This window comes from Saccostrea cucullata, unplaced genomic scaffold (genome assembly GCF_032062105.1).
Source record: "Saccostrea cucullata isolate Sc308-1 unplaced genomic scaffold, CSIRO_AGI_Scuc_v1 ctg3470, whole genome shotgun sequence".
In the NCBI taxonomy this organism is placed as follows: Eukaryota; Metazoa; Mollusca; class Bivalvia; order Ostreida; family Ostreidae; genus Saccostrea; species Saccostrea cuccullata.
This window is the reverse complement of record NW_026934268.1, coordinates 67,547-95,374: the sequence shown is the minus strand read 5'-3', so window position 1 is coordinate 95,374 and position 27,828 is coordinate 67,547. Positions and strand designations below refer to the sequence as shown.

General features: G+C 33.1%; 1 protein-coding gene across 1 annotated transcript; it reads right to left on the bottom strand.

Annotated features, from left to right (window-relative positions):
• Nucleotides 1–2,918: 2,918 nt before the first annotated feature.
• On the bottom strand, nucleotides 2,919–21,553 carry LOC134240363 (collagen alpha-3(VI) chain-like). Its single transcript, XM_062722455.1, has 12 exons — nucleotides 21,484–21,553; nucleotides 21,162–21,401; nucleotides 16,343–16,495; nucleotides 14,138–14,578; nucleotides 13,814–13,987; nucleotides 13,284–13,709; nucleotides 9,163–9,330; nucleotides 7,237–7,635; nucleotides 6,989–7,150; nucleotides 4,220–4,657; nucleotides 3,748–3,996; nucleotides 2,919–3,119 (listed from the first exon to the last, which is right to left on the bottom strand). The coding sequence occupies exons 1-12, from the start codon at nucleotides 21,551–21,553 to the stop codon at nucleotides 2,956–2,958; spliced, it is 3,084 nt and encodes a 1,027-aa protein (XP_062578439.1). The 3' UTR covers nucleotides 2,919–2,955.
• Nucleotides 21,554–27,828: the final 6,275 nt, after the last annotated feature.

Below are 27,828 nucleotides of genomic sequence, written 5' to 3'. Positions count from 1 at the left end.
AATTTACTCTGCAAATACATTCACTTTGGGTAAATGCAAAATTCAATCTGTTATATCAACAATAAATGTACTAAGCATTACCTCTTTTGTTAGGATCTTTGTTTTTACCGTCTTCTTTTATCTGGGCGATTTCTACACTTTGACTAAAGAGCAATTTGAAACATGTTAAACAAATTAGAATATATATGTAATATATAAGCCGTTTTTTAACCTAGCCACTTAATTTCATTTAACAAATTTAATTAAATTATCCAGTTTTTACACCGAAGGTTGAAATTCTATTACTTGACATTCGCTCCGATTTATTAACATTGAGTGAAGAGAGACATTAATACCTTTAGTAAGAAAATATTTTTTTTCATTAAAAGTCCAAAAATAATATTTTTAAAGCATTTAATTGAAAGGCTCTTAAGAAAAGTTAGTTCTTTTTAAAATATTTTTTTTAAAAATGAAATTCAAATAATTAAAATGTTATTCAGATTAATTCAGGGTCGGGTAAATTTAAACACATTTTTAAAACTGTGTTTCAATCACAATATATTATTACTCTACCTTGAATCATCATTTCCTGGAAAAAGAAAAAAAATTCACTAGAGTAAATGCTTCAAATTTGTGACTAAAGCGTAATTGCTTAGGATGTAGTTGTAATTCAACGCCAATAATTGGTACAGCTTGATAAAGTTACAGAAAACGCATCATGTATATTCAACCAATTTCCCTTTCGACATGCTTACTAAAGTAATTTGTTTTTTTTTCACTATGACTGAAATGAATAAACTTTTGCGACAGAGAAATCTGGCTACAGTGTGATTATACGTGTTCGTTGAATTTTGGTATAATTAAATGCCAACATTCCAAAACAAATCTACCAACCTTTGTCTGTTACTATAGATCCATGTACATGTTCAAGATCCTCAACATTGTCATAATGGGAGACTGTTGCCGTTCTACAAAACAGTATGAGGAATAGTGCTTCATTACAAGAAAATGTTATGTTGTTATCTTAATACAAATTACTGACTTGACGTTTTATAATATGTGTTAAGAATTGATGCATTGATTTAAGTTTATTATTTTTCTGGAGAACCTCATTATTTCTTTCCAAAAAGGACATTAATTCTTTGATATAAAAATACCCTAAAGTTCTCTTTTGTTTTCTTTAACAAATGTCCACTAGCAGAATTCTTTATTACAAAAGTTGTGAATTTTAAACCATTTAAGGGAATGGTTGAGTTATCATCTTATTTGTTTATTTTCTCCATACCCTTTGATAACACTTATAAAATCCTATAAAAGCGTCCTACTAAGGACGGCATATAGATTGGAATAAAAGCACAAAACAATACTACATTTAGTTTAATGCTTTAAGTTAATAAATTATAGAAATGCAGTTTAATATTTTAGCAAAAAGGTTAGACTTTAGGATGAGTGTTAGTATTGGCAGTAGTGGTTATAGTAATAGAAGAACTAATACTTGTATGTTATATAAAGTTGACATTCAAACATATTCCCTTTACCCTTTAACAGTCCGTCCACCTGAAGCAAAGTTAATAATATGTTTATGCTAATATTAAAATTTAAGTTAATCCTTACTATAGTAAGAGGGTATACGAGCTGAGCTCAAATGGATGTTTGTGTCACGAGAGAGAGAAAGAGAGAGAGGTTTTGGTACAATCTATGCAAATATCTTATACATGTAACGGTCGACTTGGGATGCTTTTTCCTCCACTGCACCTGATTCTTTGGCACAACGTGTTGCTCCGCTCCCAATTTGCATTCACTAAAAGAACTTTAAGGCTTAATCAAATTGAGAGTTTAAAACCTAACGAAATCTTTTTTCCTCAAAAATATAAGAAGGATATATAGATAACGAGCAGTAAATAAATGCTTGATTACACATTCATTGTTCTTTTGCCTCCACCTTTCTTTCTAGAATGATTAAATCAGCATATGGCTACGAATCCACAGACCTTTTCAGATTTCACAAGAAAGAGTTTATCTTTACCATCACATGCTTCAAATCCTTGTATTGTTTTCCCGTTATCAATGAATTTCATATTACTTTTCTGTGTACAGTGACACAAATAAAGAAAATATTTCTTTTCCTTTCTATCTTAAAATGTTGAATTATGCTCATATTGTATAACATATTGCGCTTTACCTTACAAATATAAATATTCGTTGAAAAGTGATCACGACATTCCGTGTGAAATATATGGAGATAATATGGAACAGTTTGTCAGCAAAATTGTTTGTCAATAATTTACCTCAATTAAGAAATTGTTCTTACCTAGAGAATACTTTCACGTATTGAATGAAATGAGAGATATAAACCCGTATGCAGGTAATGAATGTATTTTGCTGTATAAGTAAGGGAGAACGACAATTGAAAAGTTAGTCTTCACTTTTGTCATAAAGCTAGGCTGTAAGATTACCATTAACGTTTTTTTTTTCAAGTAAAATATCCAAATATGAAACAGATGTGTCTGACTGTGTGATATCTTTTGTTTATAGTTATTTGAGTGTCCTGCGTCAATATGGTAGACTGACAATTTCTTTCTTAACACTGTAAGGTTATAAACGGAAATTAAAAAGAATCTGTTAAGAAAGAAAGTGTTATTATGTCATTATTTATTGTATTTTATGAATTTTGGGTACATCCAAAGAAAAATAATAAGTTTTAGCAAACCCTGGCTCAATTTGTGGAGTGCTTCTAGTGAAGTAGCTGAAAATGTCAAAACTGTTTACGTCGAGGAAAAGAGCGAACAGATTTGATCTTTACATGTATACTGACCCTTCGACTCAAGTGAGTTAGCAATGAATTCGCCAAAGTATTGTTACCATTTTAATGTATGTCTATTGTTTGGTCATATAATGATATTTAAAAAAAAGTTGATCAGTGTCTTTGGGTTGAGAATTCAATGAATGCAGGCACTCAACTTTTTACCTTACATTCTAAATAAAGTAAATTAAAGGCACTAATTTACCTTTATTGCATCTTTTACACAAAAATGCAAATATTGCGGTTCCTAGAACCAGAACTATGATTTGGATGACGATGATGATAATTGTCCAATTCACAACAGACCCACGTTTCTTCTCGTCAAACGTGCTATTAGCTGTTCAAATAAAAGAAAATAATAATGAATTATAATTCCTTGATTTATTTATTTTACATTTGTTTTGGATAAACATCACAGATTAAAAAATCGATTTTTATGGGATACTTTTACTGTAATTCTTAATGAAATTTCCGATCCAAATACACCATGCATTTAGAAAATGAATGTTTTTGGCATAAAAAGAAGTAAGTAAAGACTTAATGTTTATGAATTTTTCAGCAATTATGTAATTTAATGTGTGTGGGGTTTTTTAGAACTTTGAATTCAATTCTCAAATTAGACAGACATTCTTTATCTCCTCTGTTATAAAAAGATTGGTTTTATATTAAGAAACATTTCACGTCAACGGTGCATAAGTTGCTATGTATTTTATGGATTCAATTACATATGATCATGAGTTTAGATTTTGAAGAGGAGAAGGGGAAAAAATACTTCATGTATTCTGTTTTTATTTTCTTATATATATTTTAAAAACTTTACACATAACATACTAAATTTTAAGAAAAAGACCTTCCAGAGCAGTTTTTTTTTAAATACCTACGAAATTAAATTTTCTTAGGAATCATGTCATATGATAAATAATTGTGGAAGCTAGAACAATTAGAAAAGGTATTTGTAGTAGTACCAGCATGGGTAGTAGATGAATCGGTAGTTATATCTGTATTAGCAACAGTATTAACTGTAGTTGATAAATCTGTGGTGGAAGTAGCGGTTGTACAAGTGGTAGGGGTAGAGGTCGGTCCTTGACATTGAGTGATGGTGGTGAACACGGTACTGTCACATTGATGGGCGATGAAACTGGTAGCCTTCTTGTATCTTCCTTGGCTGACGGCTCCCTGATAGTCTGCGTCGTCAATGGAAGTAATATTAACACCTAAAAAACATTATGCCTAGAAAAGTAAAGATAGGAAATAACATGAGTTACACAAAATATTAAAAATCTGTTCTTATTTTTTCTAGCAAATTGACAAGGAAAATATTTAGATACATAAATGGATTTCCCGGAAAAATGTACTAGTCCTGAGAAAAATTTACAGTGAAGTGATTAAATGAAGGTTTTCACAAACAAGGAGAAAATTTTTTAAAAAAAATATTACCAAATACAAAAATATCGATCGAGGTATTGCACTGTAATACTGATATATATTCTGTAAAATTGGATCCACAAGTTCCCCCGTACGTAAGTACGACAAAATAGTTCGTTGCGTCAGCACGATCTCCATTCCCCGTGGTAAAGAAGTCCTGTTGTGTGTATGTAATGGCCTTCTCTACACAGCGCTGAGTTCTACTATAGGCCGGGTTTCTTTGGGCAATGTTTTTGGTAGCACTCATCAGGTCTGAAGCAGTTGAATACTGCTTCAGCGGAAAAGCGGTTGCGGCTCCGTCACCATACGTCACAACCCCTACTTTTATCGCATTGTCGCCAATAACCATTTTGTTGACAAGACTGACAATGAAGGTTTTCATTTCCTGGAACATAGAAGCGCTGATTGTGTCTGTATCATCAATTATGAAAGCTACGTCGATTTTGCAATCTGAAAAATAATTAAACCACATGTTATTAAAAAAGTAGTTTTAAATTATGGGTACAATGACGTACCAATTGCGTCCCATTATTAGCAGACCTATTTCTGTTTTCTTGTGAAGCAGAAATTGTGCAAAATATTATGCCTGAAAAGAAGAAAACACTTGCTGTGGCCTTTAACTCAACATTTTGATATATCGACGACGTATTATCAATTTACAATAGTAATTTCCATTCGTATGTCGATACGATATATCCTGGTGAGCTTGAGATAAAAGATACCACAGAGTCTGACATGTCTGTTTCATATTTGGATATTTTACTTGAAAAAGACGTTAATGGTAATCGAACAACCATGCTCTATGATAAACGTGATGACTTTAAAATTTTCAATCGTCAACTTTCTTTACTTATGCAGCAATATACCTTCATCACCTGCATACGGAGCGTATATATCTCAGTTGATTCGATACGCAAGAGACTCCCTTACGTATGAGCAATTTCTAAAACAAGGAAAATTAATGACAAAGATGCTGATGAAACAAGAATTAGCAGTCAGTTTAAAGTTATCATTTTGTTCTATTGTCGATACAATGACCTTGTCAGAAAATACAGTTTATCATTGAGTCAAATGCTGACTGACGTTTTCATACTAATTGTAAGTCCATTATTAACACTGAATTGACGACGGATTTTCCCGTTATTTCCGAATCATGACAAGGACCCACGGCAGGGTGTGACCGGTCGGCAGGGGATGCTCAACAAAATATTTCATATACATGTCTCATCATGTGTATTTTTCCCATGTGCATTTTAAAAACATGACCATTGTAAAGTTTGCTTTTTCACCTTAAAGTTGAAAAATCTAATTTTAATCTTTTCAACTCTAATCTTGATTTTTAGTTCTTCGTATGGCTTAAATGCGCAAAGACATCTATTTGAAGTTAATATTTTCTCAAATTTTCTGTATAATATCACGACTTATATATTGCAATAGTATTTCAAACTAAGATATAATAAATCTCTTTTTTCATCCCGAAGTTATTGAAACTGCAAATTTCTGGACAGGTTTGATTGACAAAACCTTGCACTTTCACAAATTATAATTTAAATCTTATGCACCTTTTTGTGTTACTAGTATATTCATATACTTTGTACATGGAAACGTACTGCCGTTTTACATATATACTTGTAATTACAATGAAAGAAAGCAAAATATTAAATTAAGGTGAAATGAAGAATTATTGTTTGTATTAGTAGCATGTGACATGTATATACTGTTGATTCATCCTGTATTTCAAACAGCTAATAACGTTTTTTTTTCTTTAAAGTTATTCTCACATATTAAGCAAAATATGTGACAAATCTATTGAATAGGTCTAGATGAAATCCTGTCATTCACGATTTGTATGAAGTTTTTTTCTGATACTTACTAGTATGTAACATTAAGATTAACGGAGGCAATTAAGGGTTTAAAATTATAATTTATATGCAAGGTCATAGGGAAGGTCAGAGAAAACAAATGACACAAATACTCATCAATCTATTTCTGTGTATTTATTTTGTATTTATAAAGTTCATAAAAGTTCAAAATAATGAAAAACAGCTGCGGGAAATTTTGAATAACCTATTTTAAAGTTAGAAAAGCCAAGATTAAATTTTGAAATAACATCATTTAATTTTGAAAGCCAATATTAAATTTAGAATATCATACTTTTAAGTTTGAAATACCAACTTGCAATTACCTTCTTTAAAGGGACATGGACACAGTTTCAACTGAATTTTTAAAACCAATTTTAATGCTTACAATTCCTAACTAAGGCATCATTTAATGATCAGCAAAAATTTGAATATCATTTATTGATTAACAAATGAGTTACAGAACTGAAAGTTCTTCAGAATGTAAACAAGGCTCGTGTCTTGTTTTTGTTTACGTATAGAAAATATCGTATTTATAACAAAATGAAATTCAGCAAATCACTAGAAACTGTCTTATTGTATTTAGAATTAACTTATTTATTGAAATTATTTGCTTTGAACGAACATATATAAGTCTATTAATCTATGTAAACAAAACATGACACGGACCCTGTTGACATAACAAAGGTTTGGAGCTCTAAACCTGTCGTGTATCTCGACGACTGAAGTTCAAATTTTTGATTTTCATTAGAAAGACCTTCGTTAAATATTTTTCAAAGTAGAAAAAAGAAAATTGAATTTTTTTAAGCTGAAACTGTGTCTATGCCCCTTTAAAGAAAATATACTAAGTATTACGTATCACTGATACGCTTCTGTGATTTTATTACAGATTTATGAAAATTTGAATGTAAAACAGGAATACCTTGAGTTCTTCCAATGCTTGCTTCACATGAAGTGATTTTCTCTATAAACTGTTGTCTGATGGTCATCAGGTTATCATATGAATCGGCATTTGTATATCTTGTGTAGTTACCACAAGAATCAACAGATTCCTTGTATTCGGATTGAAAAGATGAACCGATATCTGCAATAATAAAACTTTTAGTAATCACTTATTATTTTAATAATTCTATTTATTGTCCACAAACTTCATAGTTTGTAGAAACTTACGAGCTGCAAACACAAAATTATTCCCACTGGCCCTGATTTCGCGCGACACAGCAGCTGTTTCACTGTAAAATGGTCCCACAACAAAAACGTAATGGTTATTGGCATCCTCACGATCATCAAGGGCAGTAAACACGCTGTCCCGAGCTGTAATTAATCCTTGGTATACAAAGAGATCAGAGCTAGTTCTGACAGGCACATTTTCGATTGCTCCCCTTGCAGATTCAGAGGTTGTATAAGTCATAAGCCCAAACTCTTTTGATGCCACGGAATCATATGTGACAAACCCCACTCTTACCCCATCAGAAGATATTGGAATATCCTCCATTAATCCAGCCAAAAACGTTTTTGAAAAACGCATGTTATAGCGTTCAATTATAAATGCAATGTCCAGTTTGCAGCCTGAAAAAGATATGAAAATGGATTGTGGGCATTGTATAAATGGAAGCAACTTTGCCGTTTGAAAATTTGCACACACACACACACACAAAAACAACATTATACAAGACAACTTTAACGTATTTAAATAAAACCTAAACACTATCAGTCCAGTAAAAATTGGTTTTGAATTTGTATCTGTTATAGATAATTACAGTGAAACATATGGAGATGCTTTCTTTTATTTCCCTGCAATCTCTTTAAGTGAAAGGAAAAGTTTGTGCTTTCAAAATTCAATGTTTTAAGCAGTTATGAAATTGGATTAAATTTTAATCTAGTTTATAAATTTGATAAACCATGAAAGAAAATAACACGAAGGAGGACCATTCCGGAAATATGACTTCATTAACTTAAAAAAGCCAAAAATGACTCATTTCAGGGTTACTTCCTTTCAAAAACAGTACCTACAGTTGTCAACCACTTTTTTTTTAGATGCATGTGCTCTATATATTATCTGAAAAAAAATTCCACTGAAAATTGATGTATTCTGCAACTTTTTTTATAAAATACAGAGAAATACACAAGCTCATAATGTCACAATAACCATTTAGGAGTTCAGATGAGAAATGTGATTTGTATATTCTGGGCGAATGGAATTCCTATGATACAGAAAGGATAATTTTCTTATTTATTGCATCACTTCTATATTTTAGAAAAATGTATTGAAACCTTATGTTGATGTTTTCGTTAACTGTTCAAGGTGATGAGAATTAATTTTATTCAGTTAATTTATATTTCAATCGTCAACTACCCTTACTTATTCGTACGTATATACGTAAGTACAATTTCTAACACGAGGTTAGTTATTGACAAACAAGTTATTGAAACAAGAGTATCAACAGTCTCGTTTAAAGTCATCATTTCGTAAGTTCTATGATATATACGATGACCTTGTAGCGAATACAATTTATCATTGAGTGAAATCCTGACAAACGTTTTTCCTATTAATTGTAAGGCCATTATTTGTGCACTGAATTGACGACCTGATTTTCCCGTTATTTCCCAACCATTACAAGGACAACACGGTGGATGTGACCGGTCGGCAGAGGATGCTCACTCCTGCATGACACCTGATCCCTCTCTGATGTTTGTAGGTTCATGTATGCTCTGCTCCAATTTTGTTTTGTTTTATGGTCTTTTGAGCTTGAATACTGTTTGTTATCTCTATATATTTTATTTACAACTTTTGCCTTTTTTCACTTTATGTTTAGCTCGATTTAAAAAGATCTCATTCGAGGAAACTGTCGCCAAGTACCGCAGTAGAAATCAAACCCGCGATGTATTACATGTGTAACTTCTTACCCCGTGCCTCTAGAAAAAAAAACTTGACCCACTTCACAACTGTACCTTTCACAAGCAAACATATAAATAGCCGAAAATGAACATGTGTAATATAATTAAGGACCCGTTCTTGGCGGACGGAAAGATATCATTAATTAGTTTAATAATCTAATTATGTAAGTCATACATTCTTATGATATTTGTACATACCTACTGTGACGGGATCGGGGAGAGGTGTTGTTGGACAAACAGCGATTTTCTGTAGAATATCATTGAATTTCGGATATAGATCTGAAGGGGAGCTCACTTGCCAGTATCTGCTGTCATCTCCAGCAATCGCCTTAAGTTCGGTGATCAAAGTTGAGGAAGGATTAATGCCTGTAATTGCGATGGGTTTAATAAGAACAGAGTAGAGTTTCAAAACAATTCTCATCAACTGTTGTATTTTCGTAATTCAGAAGTAATGTAAGAAATTCAAATTTATCCTTTAATTCTGAAATATTGAAATTCCATGCATTTAAAAATCTTTTTTTTTCAAATATGACCTCTAAATGCTTAGTGTGACATCAAAGACATGTGCATTTTCCCATAGTTTCTTTTAAAGTTGCAAAAGACATAAATTTTCAATAGAATTTTCTTTCAAAAAATATACAGTGCATCTATCGCCGACGAAGATTTTTAAATACACAGTATATCCAAAAATTGAAGTGGGTGACAGCTGTAAACAAAATTTTCTAAAGGAAATTAAGTACAGAAATGAGTCACCCTGAGGATTTTCTGAATAAAGCTTAGAAATGTACCAAATTAATGACGTCTTATTCCCAGAATGGCCCTCCATTATGTCATACTCTTTAATAATTTGTCATGTTCACTTACTCAACTTATGCTAAAGCCAATTTTATAACTTTTTAAGAAAATTAAATTTTAAAGAACACTAATGACCAAACCGTACCTTCTTTGGGAATATTCTAAAATATCAGAGACACGGATGATTATATTTAAAGGTGTTTGCATTTTAAAAATGAGTTATATACACTGTATACCTTATAGACGAGAGTGTTATTATTTGAAATCGGAATATCATAAAGGTTTTTGATGATATATATTATGGCACGCCAAATTCACAAAAATGAGATAAACCTAGTTTCACATTTGATAAACTAGGTTTATCGACTGTAAACTATAGTTTACAAACCGTAAACTATATATTAACGATTCGTTAAGTATAGTTAACGATTCGTTAAGTATAGTTTTCATCTGTAAAACTATATTTAACGGTTGTTAACTATAGTTTACGAATGATAATCTAAGTTTATCTGTCTGTAATAAGCGTTAACAATAGATTTTGTTGATAAACATAGATTCACGTTTGTAAACTATAGTTTACAATCGTAAACTATAGTTAAGAGTTGTTAATCATAGTTTCATAAATCGTGAAACTATATTTATCAGATCGTTAATTATAGTTAACGGTTTGTAAACTATAGTTTACAAATCGTGAAACTGTATTTATCAGATAATCTATGTTTTGCAATCGCAAATGATTGTTTTCAGTGTTAAGTATAGTTTACGGTTGTGAAACATAGATTATCACGTTAACTATGGTTTACGGATGTAAAATATAGATTAATGTTGTTAACTATAGTTTACAGTCCGTAAATTATAGTTTATAACCGATAAACCTAGTTTATCGACTGTGAAACTATGTTTAGCTCATTTTTGTGAATTTGGCGTGCCATAATATATCACATTATTTATTGGAAAAAAGAACTAGCTATACTAAAATGTTTACAATTAGATGAAGTGCAAGTTGAATAATACTTGGAAAAAATTATCAAAAACTGTAAAGAACTGTTATAAAAAGCATATGAACACAACAGGTTTTAAAACCTTTTATAATTTGTTTAGGTACATTGACCCTTTTCCTATGCCAGAGAATATTAATTTTGCTACTGTTCTCCTGCAACATAGTTTTAAAAAACCGAATTATTTAGCTAAAATTAAAAGCTTCTTCCAAAGAGTCTAAAATATTTTAAAAACTAGTGCTAATTGTAACGGGGACCGTTACAGATGTTCCCCAAACGCTCCCCAAATCCCTTTTTGTGCCAAATTCCTGTAAGACATTTTTAAAAATATGATCAGTATCGAAGTTTTTCATCAAAGAATTATAAAAGCTGCAAAGATATCAACTATATGTTCTTTACGCATTGTACGCGCAAGCACGTGCATGCACATGCAAGATGAATATGGTATGATGATGATGTCTAAACAATAGTATATCTATATATCGTAAGAATATATAAAAAAAATTCTTTACAATATACATTTTACTGTTTTTTAAAAAATATTGGCCATTTTGCGTATTTCGCGCGTGCACTTGCATGAATGCCTGTTCGTGCATTCATTTTGATAGTACAATAATGTAGGAATCTTTTATACCTATTTATAGTTTAAATTGTATCCCGTTTCGTTGAAAACTAAGAAAGTTATGGACATTTAAAGTTTCAGCCAATCAGATTGCAGCACACGTGCATGCGCATGCTTTTCGTGATAATTCTTATATACCATGCTGTAGATCTTTATAATGTATAACCATGTTCAAAATTTCAAAGGATTTTGTCGAAAAACAAGAAAGATATTGATACTTTAGTTTCAGCCAATCAGAGCGAAGCTCACGTGCATGCACGTGAGATCTTGCTAATTTGACCATGTCCTCTTGACTATGCTTCTAATATATCCTTATATTATGAGTTTCAAAACATTTCATCAAAAATATAAATAGATACGTCTATATCAATTATATTGGACATTTCTGGTGTTGCACGTGCGCGCTCTTGCAAGCACACGTGAATGCACATGCTTTCAGGATAATTCTTATATATCATGCTAAAGATCTCCGTAATTTATGACTATGTTCAAAATTTCAAAGGATTTTGTCAAAAAACAAGAAAGATATTGAGACTTTAGTTTCAGCCAATCAGAGCGAAGTGCACGTGCATGCGCGTGATATCTTGCTATTTTGACTATGTCATCTTGTCTTTTCTACTTATATACCCTTATATTTTGAGTTTTAAAGCATTTCATCAAAAATTGAAAAAGTTACGGCTATATTCATTAAATTGGTCATATCACGTGTTGCACGTGCACGCTCTTGCAAGCACGTGCGCGCAAAATGACCTTCGTTCCGCAAATCTACATAACATGCCTAGTGACCCTAAAAAGGTTTCACCTTAATCAAATGTGTAGTTTACAAGATCATTCGCGGAAAAGATTTTCCCAGGAAGAAGAAAAATAATAATAATAATAATAAGAAACAGAGTAAAAACAATATGTTCCCCAACTTCGTTTGGGGAACATAACTAGTTGCTCAATAAAATAAATGAGTGAATTAGACACAAATAGGTTAAAATCTGCAACAAAAGATGAACACCCTATTTTATTTACATGATATGTATACATGTGTACAAAATACTGTAAACCAATTATTATACGCGTCATTTTTTATTCGCGACTGACCGCTAGAGAACTAATCCGCGACGATTTATTTCCGCGAACAAGTGGTCACATTTTTTGTTTCAAATTAAAATTTTATATCCGCCCATAAACTAAGTAAAATGCTACCGTGAGTACTGCTTACGCATTATTCAAGACATTCTGTGCATTGCGTCCATTTAAAATCTTATATCCGCTCCTAAAGTGGGTAAAATGTTACCATGAGTATACTTCTTACGCATTATTCACGACGCTCGGGAATCGGGAAAAAAATCTAGGAGATTAAAGTTGATTTAAAACTCTCGATTGTAAAAGTGCCTCATACTAATTGGGTAATCTACGCTTTCTAAGATCTACATAGCCAAAGGGCAATTATTATAAATGGTTGGGACAGAGCAGGACAGGACCATAATTAGTCGTAATTAACCACGCTATCTCTATCTCGTCTTTGACAATAAATGAACAATAATACATGTAACACAAGCTGAAATAATTATTGACATTTTAATCATTTTTAGACAAAAAGTTTTAGATTTGCCATTCGTTTTTATATTTTTTCTGAATGTTTGTAATTAAATTTCAACTGCTTCTAGTACACTAAAGTTCTTCCGTGATTACTTATTGAACCGTCGGGATTTGTATTCAAAAAAGGGCAAATAAATCTAATCATACCACATGGGAATTATTAATGAACAACTGGTTACTGTATTACATGTAAGCCAACACGTGAAATTTGGTAGAATACCCAGTCTGATATAGGTATTGGTATTCATTATTTGTAAATATTTATCATCATCCTAGCTTCAGATTCGCATTAAATTATAAGCTGTAATTTTTACCAATTGTAAAAACTTGATTCTTTGAGATTTGTTGAATAGCATTTGCCACAACTAAACCGTTTGGAGAATGTGTTTTAGAGATAAGAACAAAATGTCTGTAAGCTTCAAATCTGTTTCCATTTGCCAATGTAAAGAACTCGTAAAATCCGACACGTAAAGCTTCGGCCAGGTCCACAGAGGAAGAAGCATTTGATATTGTTAATGACGTAATAGCACTGTCCAGCGAAGATGCATAAGAATGAGAGTTAAACTTAATATTCTGGTCCACTGTATCGTCATAGGTTATAACCCCAACTTGTATATCACTCGTTGAAATTTTCAGCATTCCCGCCAAATCGCCAATGGCCGATACTAATGCTGAGTAAATGGAGGAGGTGTGTGAGGAAGCCTCTATGATGAATAAAATGTCGATTGTGCAAGTTGAAACTAAAAGAGATTTGAAAATATTCTTAAGACCTGTATCTGAAACATTTTGTATTAAATTTATATGAGAAGGAATCAAACGGTATTGGTTTGACTTTTACATGTACCTGAACAAACCAATGGGTATCCAGACCAAATCTGTCCAAACCCACAAGTACGTTGAGTGTTTCCTGCAGTTTGTTTGTATCCGGACGCACATGCGTATGTGCTGTTTTCATAGCAGCCAGTCTTGTCAGCAGTGATGTCAACATTACCGTTTTTCCCCTGTATGCAAGAAACATCTGAAAGCATTGAAAGGGAATTTGATACAAGTGCAAAATACATATATATCCAGCATGATCATATTTTCATATACGTTTCACACAACTACTAGAAAAATAAGAAAAAATCACTGAACATGCTGAAGCAGTATATATTATCATATTACAAACCGTCTGGAAATCTCCATTCGCCGCCTGAACCCCATCCTGTCTTGATCAAAATATAATTGGCTCCGAAGGGAGAGGACGGCGTACAGCTCAAGATCATATAACTGCCGACTGTCTTACCGTTGCCCGCACGGATATCTCCGGACCATGAAATCCAAAACTCATCAAAGAAGGTTTGGTCCAGAATATTCAGCGTGTGCGAGTCACATTCTGTACCATCTATACCATACCTGATGACAGATTTGGTATTTGCCCATCCCCCAAAAATGATTTCATAATGTGAACCACAGTTATCACAATCGGCAGTACCGATGGCAATGTGTATGTCATTGTTTGCTCTTGCTCTGAATTTCAGATATGTCCTCCCCATGGCTACCAAACAGTTGGACGTCAAACTAACGTAAGTTTGGTCGTCTGGTGTAGTTTTGCTGATTTCTGTGGATGCTATTAAACAGGAATGGTAAAAATGTGAAGGTCTTAAAATAATCAGAGAAAAAGCATTCTAACATTCATTTTCAATTTGTAATTCATTGTAAATATTCTTTCATTAAAAGCTTAGATTCATTTAATATGGATTTTATTTTGCAATTTCCGCTTCTGTGATTTCAGTATGATAGAACAACTTCTGCAAGTTTTTTTTTATATATTTCGTCGTACGTGTTAACAGTTTAAGATTTGCTATGATTTTTTAATCTTCTCTGAAACCACTGAATCACTTTTCTCCAATTTGGCAAAGAGGATATATGGGTGAACAGTGGTTAAGGGAAATAAAAATTGTGAATATCATGGTTTCTGCCCCTCCCCTCCCCAGGGGCCTGTGGGTCTTAAATAAACCATCACAATAATTGTAATCTTTGAAAAATCTTCTTCTTTGCTCCTGGACATCAAGTACCAAAACTATTTGCATGATTGTAATAAGCATAAAGCCCGAAATTGTGATACCCATGGGCCCTGGGTTATGGGTTCTAATGCAAGGACGGGGCTCTAATTTTATGTACTGAAAATGCATGAATTGTTTGAAATTTTCTCTGCATATCTCCTTCTTTGCTCCTAGACATCAAGTACCAAAACTGTTTGCATGATTGTAATCAGCATTGATTCCGAAATTGTAATACCCATGGCCCCTGGGTTATGGATTCTAGTGTAAGGACGGGGCTCTAATGTTTATGTACTGAAAATGCATAAATTGTTTGAAGTTTTTCTCTGCATAATATGGTAGTTAAAGCAATGATCGAACTATGTACATATTTATGACGAGGAAGGATGCCTCATTTCAAAATTATGATTTATATTAGGGCGAGGCTCTGTAATGATTAAATTGTAAAAATGAATAAATTGTTTTAAATTTCCTTATTTGCTCTTGGATACTAGTATTAAGCAAATAAACTCTGTTCATATTTAGGACGCCTCCTCCGAAATTGTGATTTTCATGACCCCTGGGTCAGGGATTCTGGTGCTAGGACTAGGCTCTAATGATTATACAATGAAAATGCATTGTTTGATATTCTTCTCCTCTGTTCCTGGGTCTCAAACCCATGAACAATGTTTCATAGTTTTAATAAGGAAAGATGTTTGCTTTTAACTTGTGATTTTCACTAACCCTGGGCCAGAGGATCTAGTGTTAGGTTGGACTCTTATAATTACACTTTGTATATTGTGAAATTGCATCGATTCTTTGAAAATATTTTCCCCTGCTCCTGGGTATTGAAGAGATGAACTATGTACATAGTTATAATAAGAAAAATAACGGATTTCATGGCCCTGGGTCAGGGATTCTGTTGTTTGGACAGGGCTCGAATAATTATATAGTGAAAATGCATAAATTGTTTGATATTCTTCTCCCCTGTTCCTGGGTATTAACCAATGAGTTATGTTCATAGTTACTATATAAGTAAGGATGCCTCTTTCAAAATTGTGAATTCTATTGCCTCTGGGTCAGGGGTTCTGGTGTAAGCTTTTAGGGTGCTGCTTTAATGATTAGAGTATAACTGCATGAATTCTTTGAAAATCTTTTCCTCTGTTCCAAGATATTATGCTGATGATTTAAATATATTGTCCTAAGTACTAATTATATACTGAAATGATGTAATGCTTTGAAATTCGCTCCCTTCCAAAATTGTGAAATTTGTGGCCATAGGATCAGGGTCAGAGGTTCCTGTGGGATAGGTGGCATAACTGATTATTGCTGAAATGTAAATTTATGCTCACATGCGCAGCCGTCCAGGAGGCAAGGTATGGTTTGTGTAGGAGTAGTCCCCCAGCAGCTCCCTAAAGGCCTTAGACACTGTCTGGTCCTCTGTAAGTTTTGTGAAATGCAATCAGCTGGACATGACGACCATGACTGCCAATTCCCCCAAATTGCTATGAATATCATAAATAAGCAAATTCAGAAAATATTGGTCCTTTGCATCTTTCTAGTTTGGGTGCAAGTCCATGTATCTATGGAATATTGTTATTGCCTGAAGGTCTTGTCTGCATATTAAACTTTTTAAAAATGGTGTAATCTATTCTGTTGCAAAACTAAATACCAAGTTGAAGTTTCATGGTTTTTTATCATGAGGTAAAAAGTCAATGTACACCTTTAGATTAGAAAGGTCTCTTTTTAGGTACTAGTGTATAGAGAAAAAGAATTATAGAAGCCCCGGCATTTTGGTGCAAAAGCTAAGGTCAAATTGAAAACAGTTGAAAAGTGTATCAAAATTATGGATGGAAAATAGACTGAACGATCAGCATCTTCCCTTGCTAAGGGGTTGTGACCTGCTACCCATGAACTTTGCTGCTAACCATGGACTGATTTACGTCAAATGATCTCCGATTTTTACCAGATACATATTTTACCAACATATTTTGTCATATACAGATAATTATCTAGCGGCCTCAAACTTCTAGTATGTATTTGGCGGCAGCCAGATATCCAGATATATTTTTCTACCTGGCACTAACCGTTTTCCACATGGAATTAATTATCCTAAATCACAGAATATATATATAAGGTATGTACATGTACCTTTTCATTGGGTAAGTCTGAGCTTAGAACCTTGTGCCCAGCTCAAGGTTTCCTGTGATAGCGAATAAAATAGTTTGTTCAATATTCCTCAGATATGTAGCTTTCGGTAGACCGCCTTTATTGCCCTGGATTGCTCTTGAGTGGTTTAGAGAAAGGAAATTGAATCTTAAGCTGTGGGTTAGATTAAATCCCATCACCCATGCAAGTGTTGATCAAGTAGGACTTCTAGTTACTTGGGAATACACCTGCTCCCTTAAAACTTTTATCTAGTCGCTCAACTGGAAATCTAGGTTACAGATCCACCAGCCGAAGCAAGTGTGACAGTGTCCATTCATGGCATTTGGTCAAGGTATGACTTACAGTTACTTGGGTATTCACCTGCTCCTATAAACTTTAACCGGGACACTGACGCTAACACCGACGCCGGAGATATTGCTTTAATGAAACTTGGAGATGAAGAACAGTATTCAATATCAAAAATCAACAAAACAATACAAAACAGAAGCAGAGCAAACACGGATTTAAACAAAATCAGAGGTGGGATCAGTTGCCATGGAGGAGTGAACACCCCCTGCCAATCGGCCACATTCGCCGTGTGCTCCTTGTCATGATCGGGAAATAACGGAAAATTCGTCGTTATTTCAGTGTAGAAATAATGGACTTACAAGAAGTATAAAGAACATCAGTTAGCATTTGACTCAATGATAAATTGTATTTGCTGACAAGTTGATTGATTGACCATTGAACTTACGAAATGATGACTTTGAACAAGGCTGCTCTGATATTCTTGTTTCATCAACCTGTTTGTCAATAATTAACCTCGTTTTAAAAATTGTTCATACGTAGAGCATGCTCTTGCGTTTCGAATCAACTGAGATATATAAACTCTGTATGCAGTTGATGAATGCATATAGCTGCATTAGTAAGGGAAGTTCACGATTGAAAAGTTAGTCATTATATTTATCATACAGCTTGGTTGTTAGATTACTTCTTACGCCTTTTTTCAAGTGACAAGGATATGGAGATAACGAACAGTATTAAATGTCAAAGTCCATAAAACAATACAAAATTGGAGCAGAGGAAACACGGACCTCCGAAACATCAGAGGTGGGATCAGGTGCCAAGGAGAGGTGAGCACCCCCTGCTGACCTGTCACACCCGCCGTGTGCTCCTTGTCATGATCGGGAAATAACGGAAAAATTCAGTGTATAAAAATGGACTAACAATAAGTATGAAAAACGTCAGTCAGCATTCGCCTCAATGATAAATTGTATTTGCTGACAAGGTCATTGTAGCGACCATAAAATTTACGAAATGATGACTTTAAACGAGATTGTTGATATTCTTGTTTCATCAATTTACTTGTTAATAATTTGCTTCGTTTTAGAAATTGTTCATACGTAGAGCATGCTCTTGTGTATCAAACCAATTGAGATATTTAGACTCCATTTGCGGGTGATGAAGGTATGTTGCTGCATAAGTAAGGGGAGTTGACGATAGAAAAGTTAAAGTCATCACGTTTATAATATAGCTTGGTTGTTAGATTAGCATTAACGCCTTTTTCAAGTAAAATATACAAGTATGAAATAGATGTGTCCGACTCTGTGGTATCTTTTATTTCTAACTCATCAGGATATATCGTATCGACGTAGGAATAAAATTGTCCATTGTTAATTGACAATACGTCGTCGATATATCTAAATGTCAAGTTGAGGACCACAAAAAGTGTTTTCTTCTTTTCACGCATTAGATTTTGCACAAATTTTGCTTCATATGAGTATAAAAAAAGGTCTGCTAATAACGGAGTGCAATTGGTACCCATTGGAATCTAAATATGAAAAAGATATTTTAGAGTCTGTGGTATCTTATTTCTCATGCTCACCGGGAAATATAGTATCAACATCAGGATGGAAATTAGTTAATTGACAATACGTCGTCGATACATCTAAATGTCTTCTTTTCATGCATAAAATTTTGCACAAATTCTGATTCACATGAAGATTAAAATAGGTCTGCTAATAACGGGGCGCAATTGGTACCCACGGGAATTTCAATAGACTGTTGGAAGACCTGGCCTCCAAACACCACATAGACATTGTCAATCAGAAACTCACGCATCCTTTAGATGTCGACTTTAGACAAGTCGTAAATTTTTAAGCTGTTGATTTTCGTAAACTTTTGTGATTTCAAATTGTCCAAAAAATCCTTAGAATTTCTAAGTATCCACATCTTATTTACACCAGTTTTATCTCATTTCGACTTCGTCCAGAGACCAAGGATTTTTATACAGTTTTCAAAAAAATCTACAGCCCCCCGACCTTTATGTAAAAAATATGTACGGTGCAGATGCTGTTTCACCCACACAGACCGCTCACCTCATATCACAGGTATCAATATTAACCCGTTGATTGAAGGGTTGCATCAGTAGTCAATGTCAGCAAATGGAACACACGGGGAAACATTTACAAAACTCGTGCGAATGATTTCAAACACTGCTTTTCGTGAAAGGTATGACAAAAAACGTTGTCATTAAAAGAAATATCGAGACAATCACCACGAATCAGGCTCAAAAACCATTGAAACAATATAAACTCTGAGCAGAGCAAGTGACTTGTAGAGGGATCAGGTGCCAGGGCGGAGTAAGTATTCCCTGTCGACAGGTCACACCCGCCATGTGCTCATCCTCATGATCGTAAAAACGGAAAAATCGATAGAAAATTCAGTGTTTAATTAAATGCCTAACAATATGTTAAAAAAACGTCAGTCGGCATTTGGCTTTATGATAGATTGCCGAGGGCACTGCATCGAATGCAAAGAAACTAAAAGTAGAAATTCAAAATTCTATATAAAACATTCTGAAAATGTCTGCCTCGTTTATAATTTTGATCGTTTGTTTTGCTTTCACTTTTGTAATATTTTGATTTACATATTTAAAGGTTGTCCTTTATGTTGAAGTACTCGCTCCGTTATCGAAATTAAAGGTACTTGGACACAGATTTGAAGTTCTTATTTTCTCTATAATATTACGACTTATATATTTTAATAGCATTTCACACAAAAACTAATTAAAAATCTTATTTCGTTTAAAAGATATTGAAATTTCAAATTTTTCGGCGGGTTTGATTGACATATCGTTGCACTCTCACAAATTTAATTTTATTCTTAATCCTTAGGAAAAGTGGCAATCTCGTTTTGTATAAATGAAAAATATTAATACTATAATCCAGAAAATTCAGAGTAGACAAGTTCGATAGCAAAACAAACACACAATATATTGTCAGTCCGTGCAGTTGTGGTAAGCAGACTGTGACGATTGAACGCACTCGGTGAATTCTAAATATAAACAATAACAGAACTCGAGCCCTGTTTACAAAACTGTGTACATAACACGAGTGTGCTCGATTTGCTAAACTCTGCACGCATCTCTTAGTTCGGAATGACGATACTTGTGAAAGTGTTTTGCTATCTAACATTTCTACTCTAAACAAAATTATTTTTCTTGACAAAAGTTTTAATATTTCTCATTAAAACACATCAAAATTGCCACTTTTCGTAAGGATTAAGAATAAAGTTAAAATTTGTGAAAGTGCAAGGATGTGTCAATCAAACCCGCCAAAAAAATTAAAGTTTTAATAACTTTTAAATGAAATAAGATTTTTAATTAATTTTTGTGTGAAATGCTATTAAAATATATAATTCGTGATATTATACAGAAAAAATGAGAAAATATTAACTTCAAATCTGTGTCCAAGTACCTTTAAAGGTCTTGTGGTAGAATTACTGTCGCGATAAAAATACATGTAAGTAACAACTGAAAGTCGCAGTGCCGAGGACCCGTATCACAGAAGCGTTGGTACGATAAAGAACCCTCACTGCTTTATGAATGTCAGTGCTAGGTCTTAATTTGTAGTCCTTTACCGGTATATGGTGACGTCTCTATCATAATGAAAAATTCTGAAATAGGACGAAAAACAATATATATACATGTATCCAATCTAACTACATTTAGTAAGTACTTACATGAGCAGCTGTAGTAATAGATCAGTGTTTTACCACACCCTGAGCACGGGTCTCCACCAAGCCAGGTGTTGCTGGCTTGTATCGTACAGGAGGTGCCGTACCCACACTGAGAGTTCATTCTAGAGGTCACAGACGCGCTACCAGAACAGGAATCACAAGACCAAGTCCCCGAGAAGGCGATGTATTGACTCGAAGAGCAACCTATGGTCGTTGAAGATCCTTCAGAAAGTGTATAACAATCTGAAATGTTATAAGACCTAAGGCTGGCATAAGTTGTACAGAAATCAACTCTTATACATGATATTCTTTATGTTTTGCTCACCTGATCTGAACCCCAAAGTAGGTTTTTTTTTCTTAGTTTTCTTTGTCCGGCTTCTGTGAACTAAAAACATTTTCGACTTTTTCGTAAAACATTTTGTTTATTTCAACCAAACATGATAAAAATTATCATTGGGTAATTGGAATTAAACTTTGTTCAAAGGTCCACGCTTTTTTATTTATTTTGGGGAGATAATTAATATCTTTGATGACGAGTTTAAAAGAAGTCTTCTTAAGAAATACTGGGCCGGAAATTTTGAAAATTTTGAAAATTAGATGAAAGCTTCATACATATATAGAGCATATTCAAATTTTAAAAATCATAATCCCTAAGATATGGATAGGTTCATGAAAGAATTTTAAAATTTACATACTGTACATGTACGTATATAAGAAACAAGAGGCCAATGGGCCACATCACTCACCTTAACTCTTTGTATAGATAAAATCGAAACATTTTTGAAGATTTTTAATATACAAGAAAATTCAGTGAATTTGTGTCCCCTGCTTGAGGAAAAAAGAACATGGGGAACTAGAGGGGCGAAGGGGACACTTTAAGAAAAGCGGGAGGGGCCATAGGGAGTTATGGTATAAAACTTGATTGCAAAAACTCGAAAGCTTCTCGATATATCGCAATGAAATGAAATAATAAAGAAAAATATATAAACAGTTGGACATTCGGCGGGACAGACAGACTGACCGAAAATAATATCACCAACTTTCAGTGAAAGCGGGAGACAAATGTGGTCATAATATAAGGGGAAGGAGGTTCAAATCGTGATACTTGAATCTACATTACCTGAGATTGTTTCCACATTTCTATGACCTGTCGTGGCTTGTAAGCAGATTTTTAAACACTTTTTCTTACATGCATACCTTTTATCTTCTATTCTATTGTTAAAATCTAATCCAAGCATAAAATATAACAATACGATTGGAACGACGACAGACACAAAGAATCTATTCAAACAAGTCGAATTCATTGGAATACACTGTATATTTAGTTTATTGGTTTGAGATTTTCAAATGCGATTTTTTTCAACCTTGTGTACAATTTCGGAGGGTGATAGTATGAGTTAAAAGGTCTCGAAAGTGTTCTCCGAAAATGTTGACGTTTTCCAGGCTTTTTAACGATTTTGATATTTTATGTGCCATGAAAACGTCAGAACCAGCGCCATTTCGAAAACTGGAAATTTCGCCGTCTCAAACCGGAGCTCATTTTTAATGCTTGCGAATCGAACTAAATGCCGAAATTAGAATTTATCAAAAGCGCAATGCCTCTAGTACTCACCAATATCGATGAAAACGAAATATCACTCCACATTTCGTTACAAGTTTGCAAGAATCTAAAATAATCCCGAGAATGCCGCCTCCAGTTAGAGGCGGCGATTTTCCAGTTTTCGTAATGTCGCCGATTCTGGTATATTTATATATATATATATATATATATATATATATATATATATATATATATATATATATATATATATATATATATATATATATTCTGGTAAATATCAAAATCGTTAAAAAAAGTCTGGAAAACTTAGGATTTTTCGGACTATTGAAACTTAAGTGTAACTTAAAAATTATTTTCTTTTTAATTTTTAAACTTATTTAGTATATTTAGAAAACCGTGCTTTATGGATTATACCAGCTGAGCTGAGTTTATCAAACAGATCAGAAATCAATTTAATTATGCATGTATGATCTATAACAACGATAATGTTTCGTTTCTTTACACTTTATATAATAATACTGAAGTTGTACTAACCATTTTCCTGAACTAAAAGCAAAATGAAAAAGATAAGAAAAACACACAAAATCTCCATGTTATAGATCTAAGTCCATTTTTCTTCGATTGACTTCCACAGAAGTATCTAGCTGTTTAATAATATCACGCTGTTCCGGAACAAAACAATTGCACAAAATACAAAGAATTAAATAGAGGGCGTCTTGACATTAAATATAAACAGCGATCTGTATCTTTATTGTGCAAACGGTTGCAAATAAGGAATTGTTCCATCGCGATATATAAACACATGAAGTGATACATATCTTGATTTAAATCAATCTAAATGATAAGCATACATTATTGCATAGGTTGAAAATACAGAATAGTAGTGTAGTCCAGTCATATACCATTTCGGAAGGAACGGAAATTTAAAGGATGTGTTTCATATATATTAGAAGTTAAAAAAAAAACAAAAATGAATACTAATTGTTTTTTAAATTAAATTCAAGGTTCAAACTTATTTAAATACTGGATGTTTTCGCTACCGAAAATTGGCTTTCACTACAATTATAAATGGATTCTTAATGCTGAGTTTGTGGTTAAGTTCTCTTTTAAAACCATTTTACTTTTGAAAAATGCGGAAGTCAACTTTTTCAAGCTCATAGGTATTAGCAAGGATTTTTCTGCAAAATGTTTTGATAGACGAAATACAATTTCTATTGAATGCTGTTTAATTCCCTTGCGTGGGAGAAAAGAATACTCGGATTTTAATCCAGTTTATTTAATATTTTTTAATATAAGGAATCCAAGTTAAAACCCCACAGTCTAAAACCATTGTCCAATGATATTACATTTGTAAAAATATTGAATCCGTCTGCTTCAGAATATTAAATAGGACACTGCTTATTGCTAGCGCTCTCGAGCGCTAGCAACTACGTTAGTCCAAATTCCTTAAATACGCATGCTCGGCTTCACGGTCGTGCATTCTGGGAAAACTGGGAAAACTACAATAGATAGACCGTACGATAACAATTTCGTTGTATCATGTTGTAGCATTAAATAATTATGTTTATTTATTGTATAGCTTACACTTGAAAGATAACTACGTATTTGTAATACTTAAAATTTTCCGGGGTATTTTTCTGACGGAAAAGCCCGAATCATTATCTGATTGTTCTAAACAAAGAACAAGGGAGGTTTTTACGTCTAAGCACAACCAAAGATAGACTCTAATTTCTGATTGGTCAATTCAACCAATCTTACAAATTCCAGAAACAAGATTTTATACTAAAAAGAACGAATAAATCCATTACATGTGTATTTATTAAAAAAAATTCTGATGTTCATGGCTTTTAACCTAATACTTTTTTACAAAGATGACCCAAAGGACCAAGCTACTTCACATTCGGAACTCTCTGGATTTCTTTACACAACATACACTGAGTTATTTTCTATATTCCTTTAAATTCCCCTGTATTTTCTTTGCTACATTACCAACAAATTATATTCTTAACCAGCTCATGCAATGCCTCACTTGGCATTTTCTCCATATTATATAGAGTCTCTCCCCTCTCCGGTAAAGGTCATAAATGTTTCGTTGCAAAACTGCAATAGGTCAACACCAACACCCCCCCTCCCCCCTCATTTCTTTAACCTATGTGCCTAAATACACTTCACAAAACATAACTTTCCAGCCTCAATAAAAATTAAAGATTTCAGCAAAATAAATCACTTGATCACGGATCCTCCTTTCTGTGTTTAAAAATTGCTACGGCGCTAGCTCACCTATCTTTTTTAAAAGATAAACTTGTATCTTTAAAAGTAAATTTTGGGGAAAGGGTAGCCCGAATTTGCTAAAGTTCAAGGGATAATTATGCATTTTTTTCCTACTGTCTTTTTGAGTACACATACATTGTAACTTACAAACAGTGACCTCCCTTCTGTGTATGCCCAGAAAAAGCAACCACAGTTTATTTGATCACTGCAGTGTTAAAATGATGGGGGCAAGTCCATAAAATCAATAAACGTTTTTTAATTTAAATATTTCTTCAAGATTAATGAAATCAATTTCATAAATTTTGCATGCATGTTAAAGAAGAAAATGTTCCTTGAATGCATGTTAAAATGTCTAAAATGTCATCCTATACACTGCATTGACTCTACATATAGACTGTTTTCAGGAAGGGAACAGTCATTATTTAAATATACCCCTTTGATGAGGCCGATCCATATCTGCTTTTCTGTGAAGTCGATATATCAATGGATTGACCGATTTAAAGGGCTACTTTTTATAAATTACTTTTCAGAGATTGACAAAACACAATTTTAAAATAATGGGAACAAGTCACACATTTTCTCACTTTAACATTTCGAGAATAGAAATCAAAAGAAATAAAGCTGTTTACTGTAATTGTATTTTCATTATATTGATAGAGTAATTTAGAAAATTTATTAATTAGAAAAATTAAAATGCATAAATTGTACTACATTGTACATGTACATTTATTTTATTATGTGTGTATCAATTTTTTAAAACCATTTTGAAATTCATTATGTTTTAATTTAAAGTAGATCCTAATTCAAGGCACTGGTTCATCTTTACAATTAGAACTGTCGACATTACAAATATAAATAAAAGTTGAAGGATAAGAGATGGGTACCCAAAAGTGTAACAGACGGACGGACGGAAGGATGGACCGGAATTCCGATAACTGTATACCTTACCACTTTTCAAGCGGGGAGGAGATATAACATTGCAAACTTTTTTCTTAAAAAAGATCGTTGAATGAGAATGTCAAAAATTTGTGGCAAGTCATCATAAAAATTATGTCAATATGAGATAAAGATTAAATTTTTGAGAATTCTTGAGGTTCATGAACTATAACGTTTCACATCTGCATGTTTATCAGTTAGCGCTAAAGATAAATACCATGAAATACTGGAGACGGCGTAAAATGTCGTAGTTCATGTCCTCATGAATTCTCAAAAATTAAAATTCATTTCTTAAATAATGTACAGCATTTTCGAAGGGATTACTTTTCGTAGAACCAATGAAGTGCACGTGGCTTGCTAATAGGTTTCCCGCCATTATTAATTTACAGTACTCAATATGTGACTTGTGTCTTAAGCAGATTTTTAATGAATTTTCTTATACATTTTATCTTCTTTTCTATTGTAAAAATTTGACCCAAGCATGAAACATATGGAGATAACGAACAGTATTCGAGATAAAAAAAAATCCATAAAACAATACAAAATAGAAGCAAAACAAACACAAACCTAAAAAGCATCAGAGCTGGCCTATGGGATCAGTTGTCATGAAGGAGTTAGCATCCTCTGCCGACCGGTCAAACCCGCCCTGTGCTGCTTGTCATGATCGGGAAATAACGGAAAAATCCGTCGTCAACTCAATGTATAAATATTGGAATAACAATTAGTTTGAAAAACGTCAGTCAGCATTTGACTCAATGATAAATTGTACATGCTGACAACGTCATTGTATCGACCAAATAGTTTACGAAATGATGACTTTAAACAATACTAATGATATTCTAACTTCATCAACTTGTTTGTCAATAATTTACCTCGTTTAAAAAAAAATTCATACGTAGAGCATGCTAATGCGTGTCGAGTCAACTGAGATATATACGAGGGGCGTTCAATAAATAATGTCATCAGTGCTCGGAAAGAAACAAAAATCGCTTTTCTATGATTTTGTCTTAATGATTTAACTAAAATATTCTCTTTTAATTAAAAGACATGTCCATAACATTTTTATTCAATTTCTAATTGTTTTTAGAACACAGTTTTGAGTATGACCCTTCGTATACTGGAAAATGGCAGATCCTATGATTTGCTGTACTTGTTTTTTTTCTTTCTGAAAGGTGTTTTCCTAAGTTTGGGAAATAAAACAAGTCAAAGATTGAAAGATCTGGCGAATATTGTTGATGTGACAAAACATTAATTTTTTGTTTACCCAAAAACTCTTTTACTCTTCATGGCCTGTGCGTTTGGACGCTGTCAGGAAGAAATTTAATGTAGTTAATTCCTCATTCTGTTTCCTTCCTCTCAGAAACCTTTCAATTTTTTGGCAAATATTTTGCTTACTAGACTTCTCTAGAAATTGAACTGCCTCCCTATATATATATTTGAACAACAAGACCGATAATATTTACGAAAATAGCGTATAAAACTGTTTTTGTGTTCTTGCAAATTTTTGCTCTTCTTAGGCCTTTGCAGTTTTGTCAAGTACTTCTTATTCTAAATTTTCTTTGAGGGTTAAACGCAAAATGGATTCAAGTTGCATGATCTGTTTGAATTTCAGAAAAACGTGGATAAGAACAATTTTTGATTTTTTAAACATAATTGTTTAGATTTTCTACACGCTCTTGTTTTCACTTGTATTTATAAATATAGGATGACATTTGAGTAATAAACTTTTTTACAATCAAATGTTTCTTTAAAACAGTGTGAACTACCCCCGATATGATGTCTGTCTAATTTGCTATGTAACTTAAAGTCAATAAAACATCATCTGTGATAATTTTTTGAATTATCGCTAATATACATTGGTTGTTGTATGTCCTTGTTGACAAGGAGGGTAGCCATTTTTGA

Bases quoted from the DNA above. Each gene is read 5' to 3' on its own strand.
- LOC134240363 (XM_062722455.1), bottom strand. From the start codon at position 21,553: ATGTTTTTAGTTCACAGAAGCCGGACAAAGAAAACTAAGAAAAAAAAA. The intron at 14,579-16,342 runs GTGAGCATAAAT...CCTGTTTAATAG, and splicing joins CCTCCTGGACGGCTGCGCAT to CATCCACAGAAATCAGCAAA. The intron at 13,988-14,137 runs GTTTGTAATATG...CAATGCTTTCAG, and splicing joins CGAATGGAGATTTCCAGACG to ATGTTTCTTGCATACAGGGG.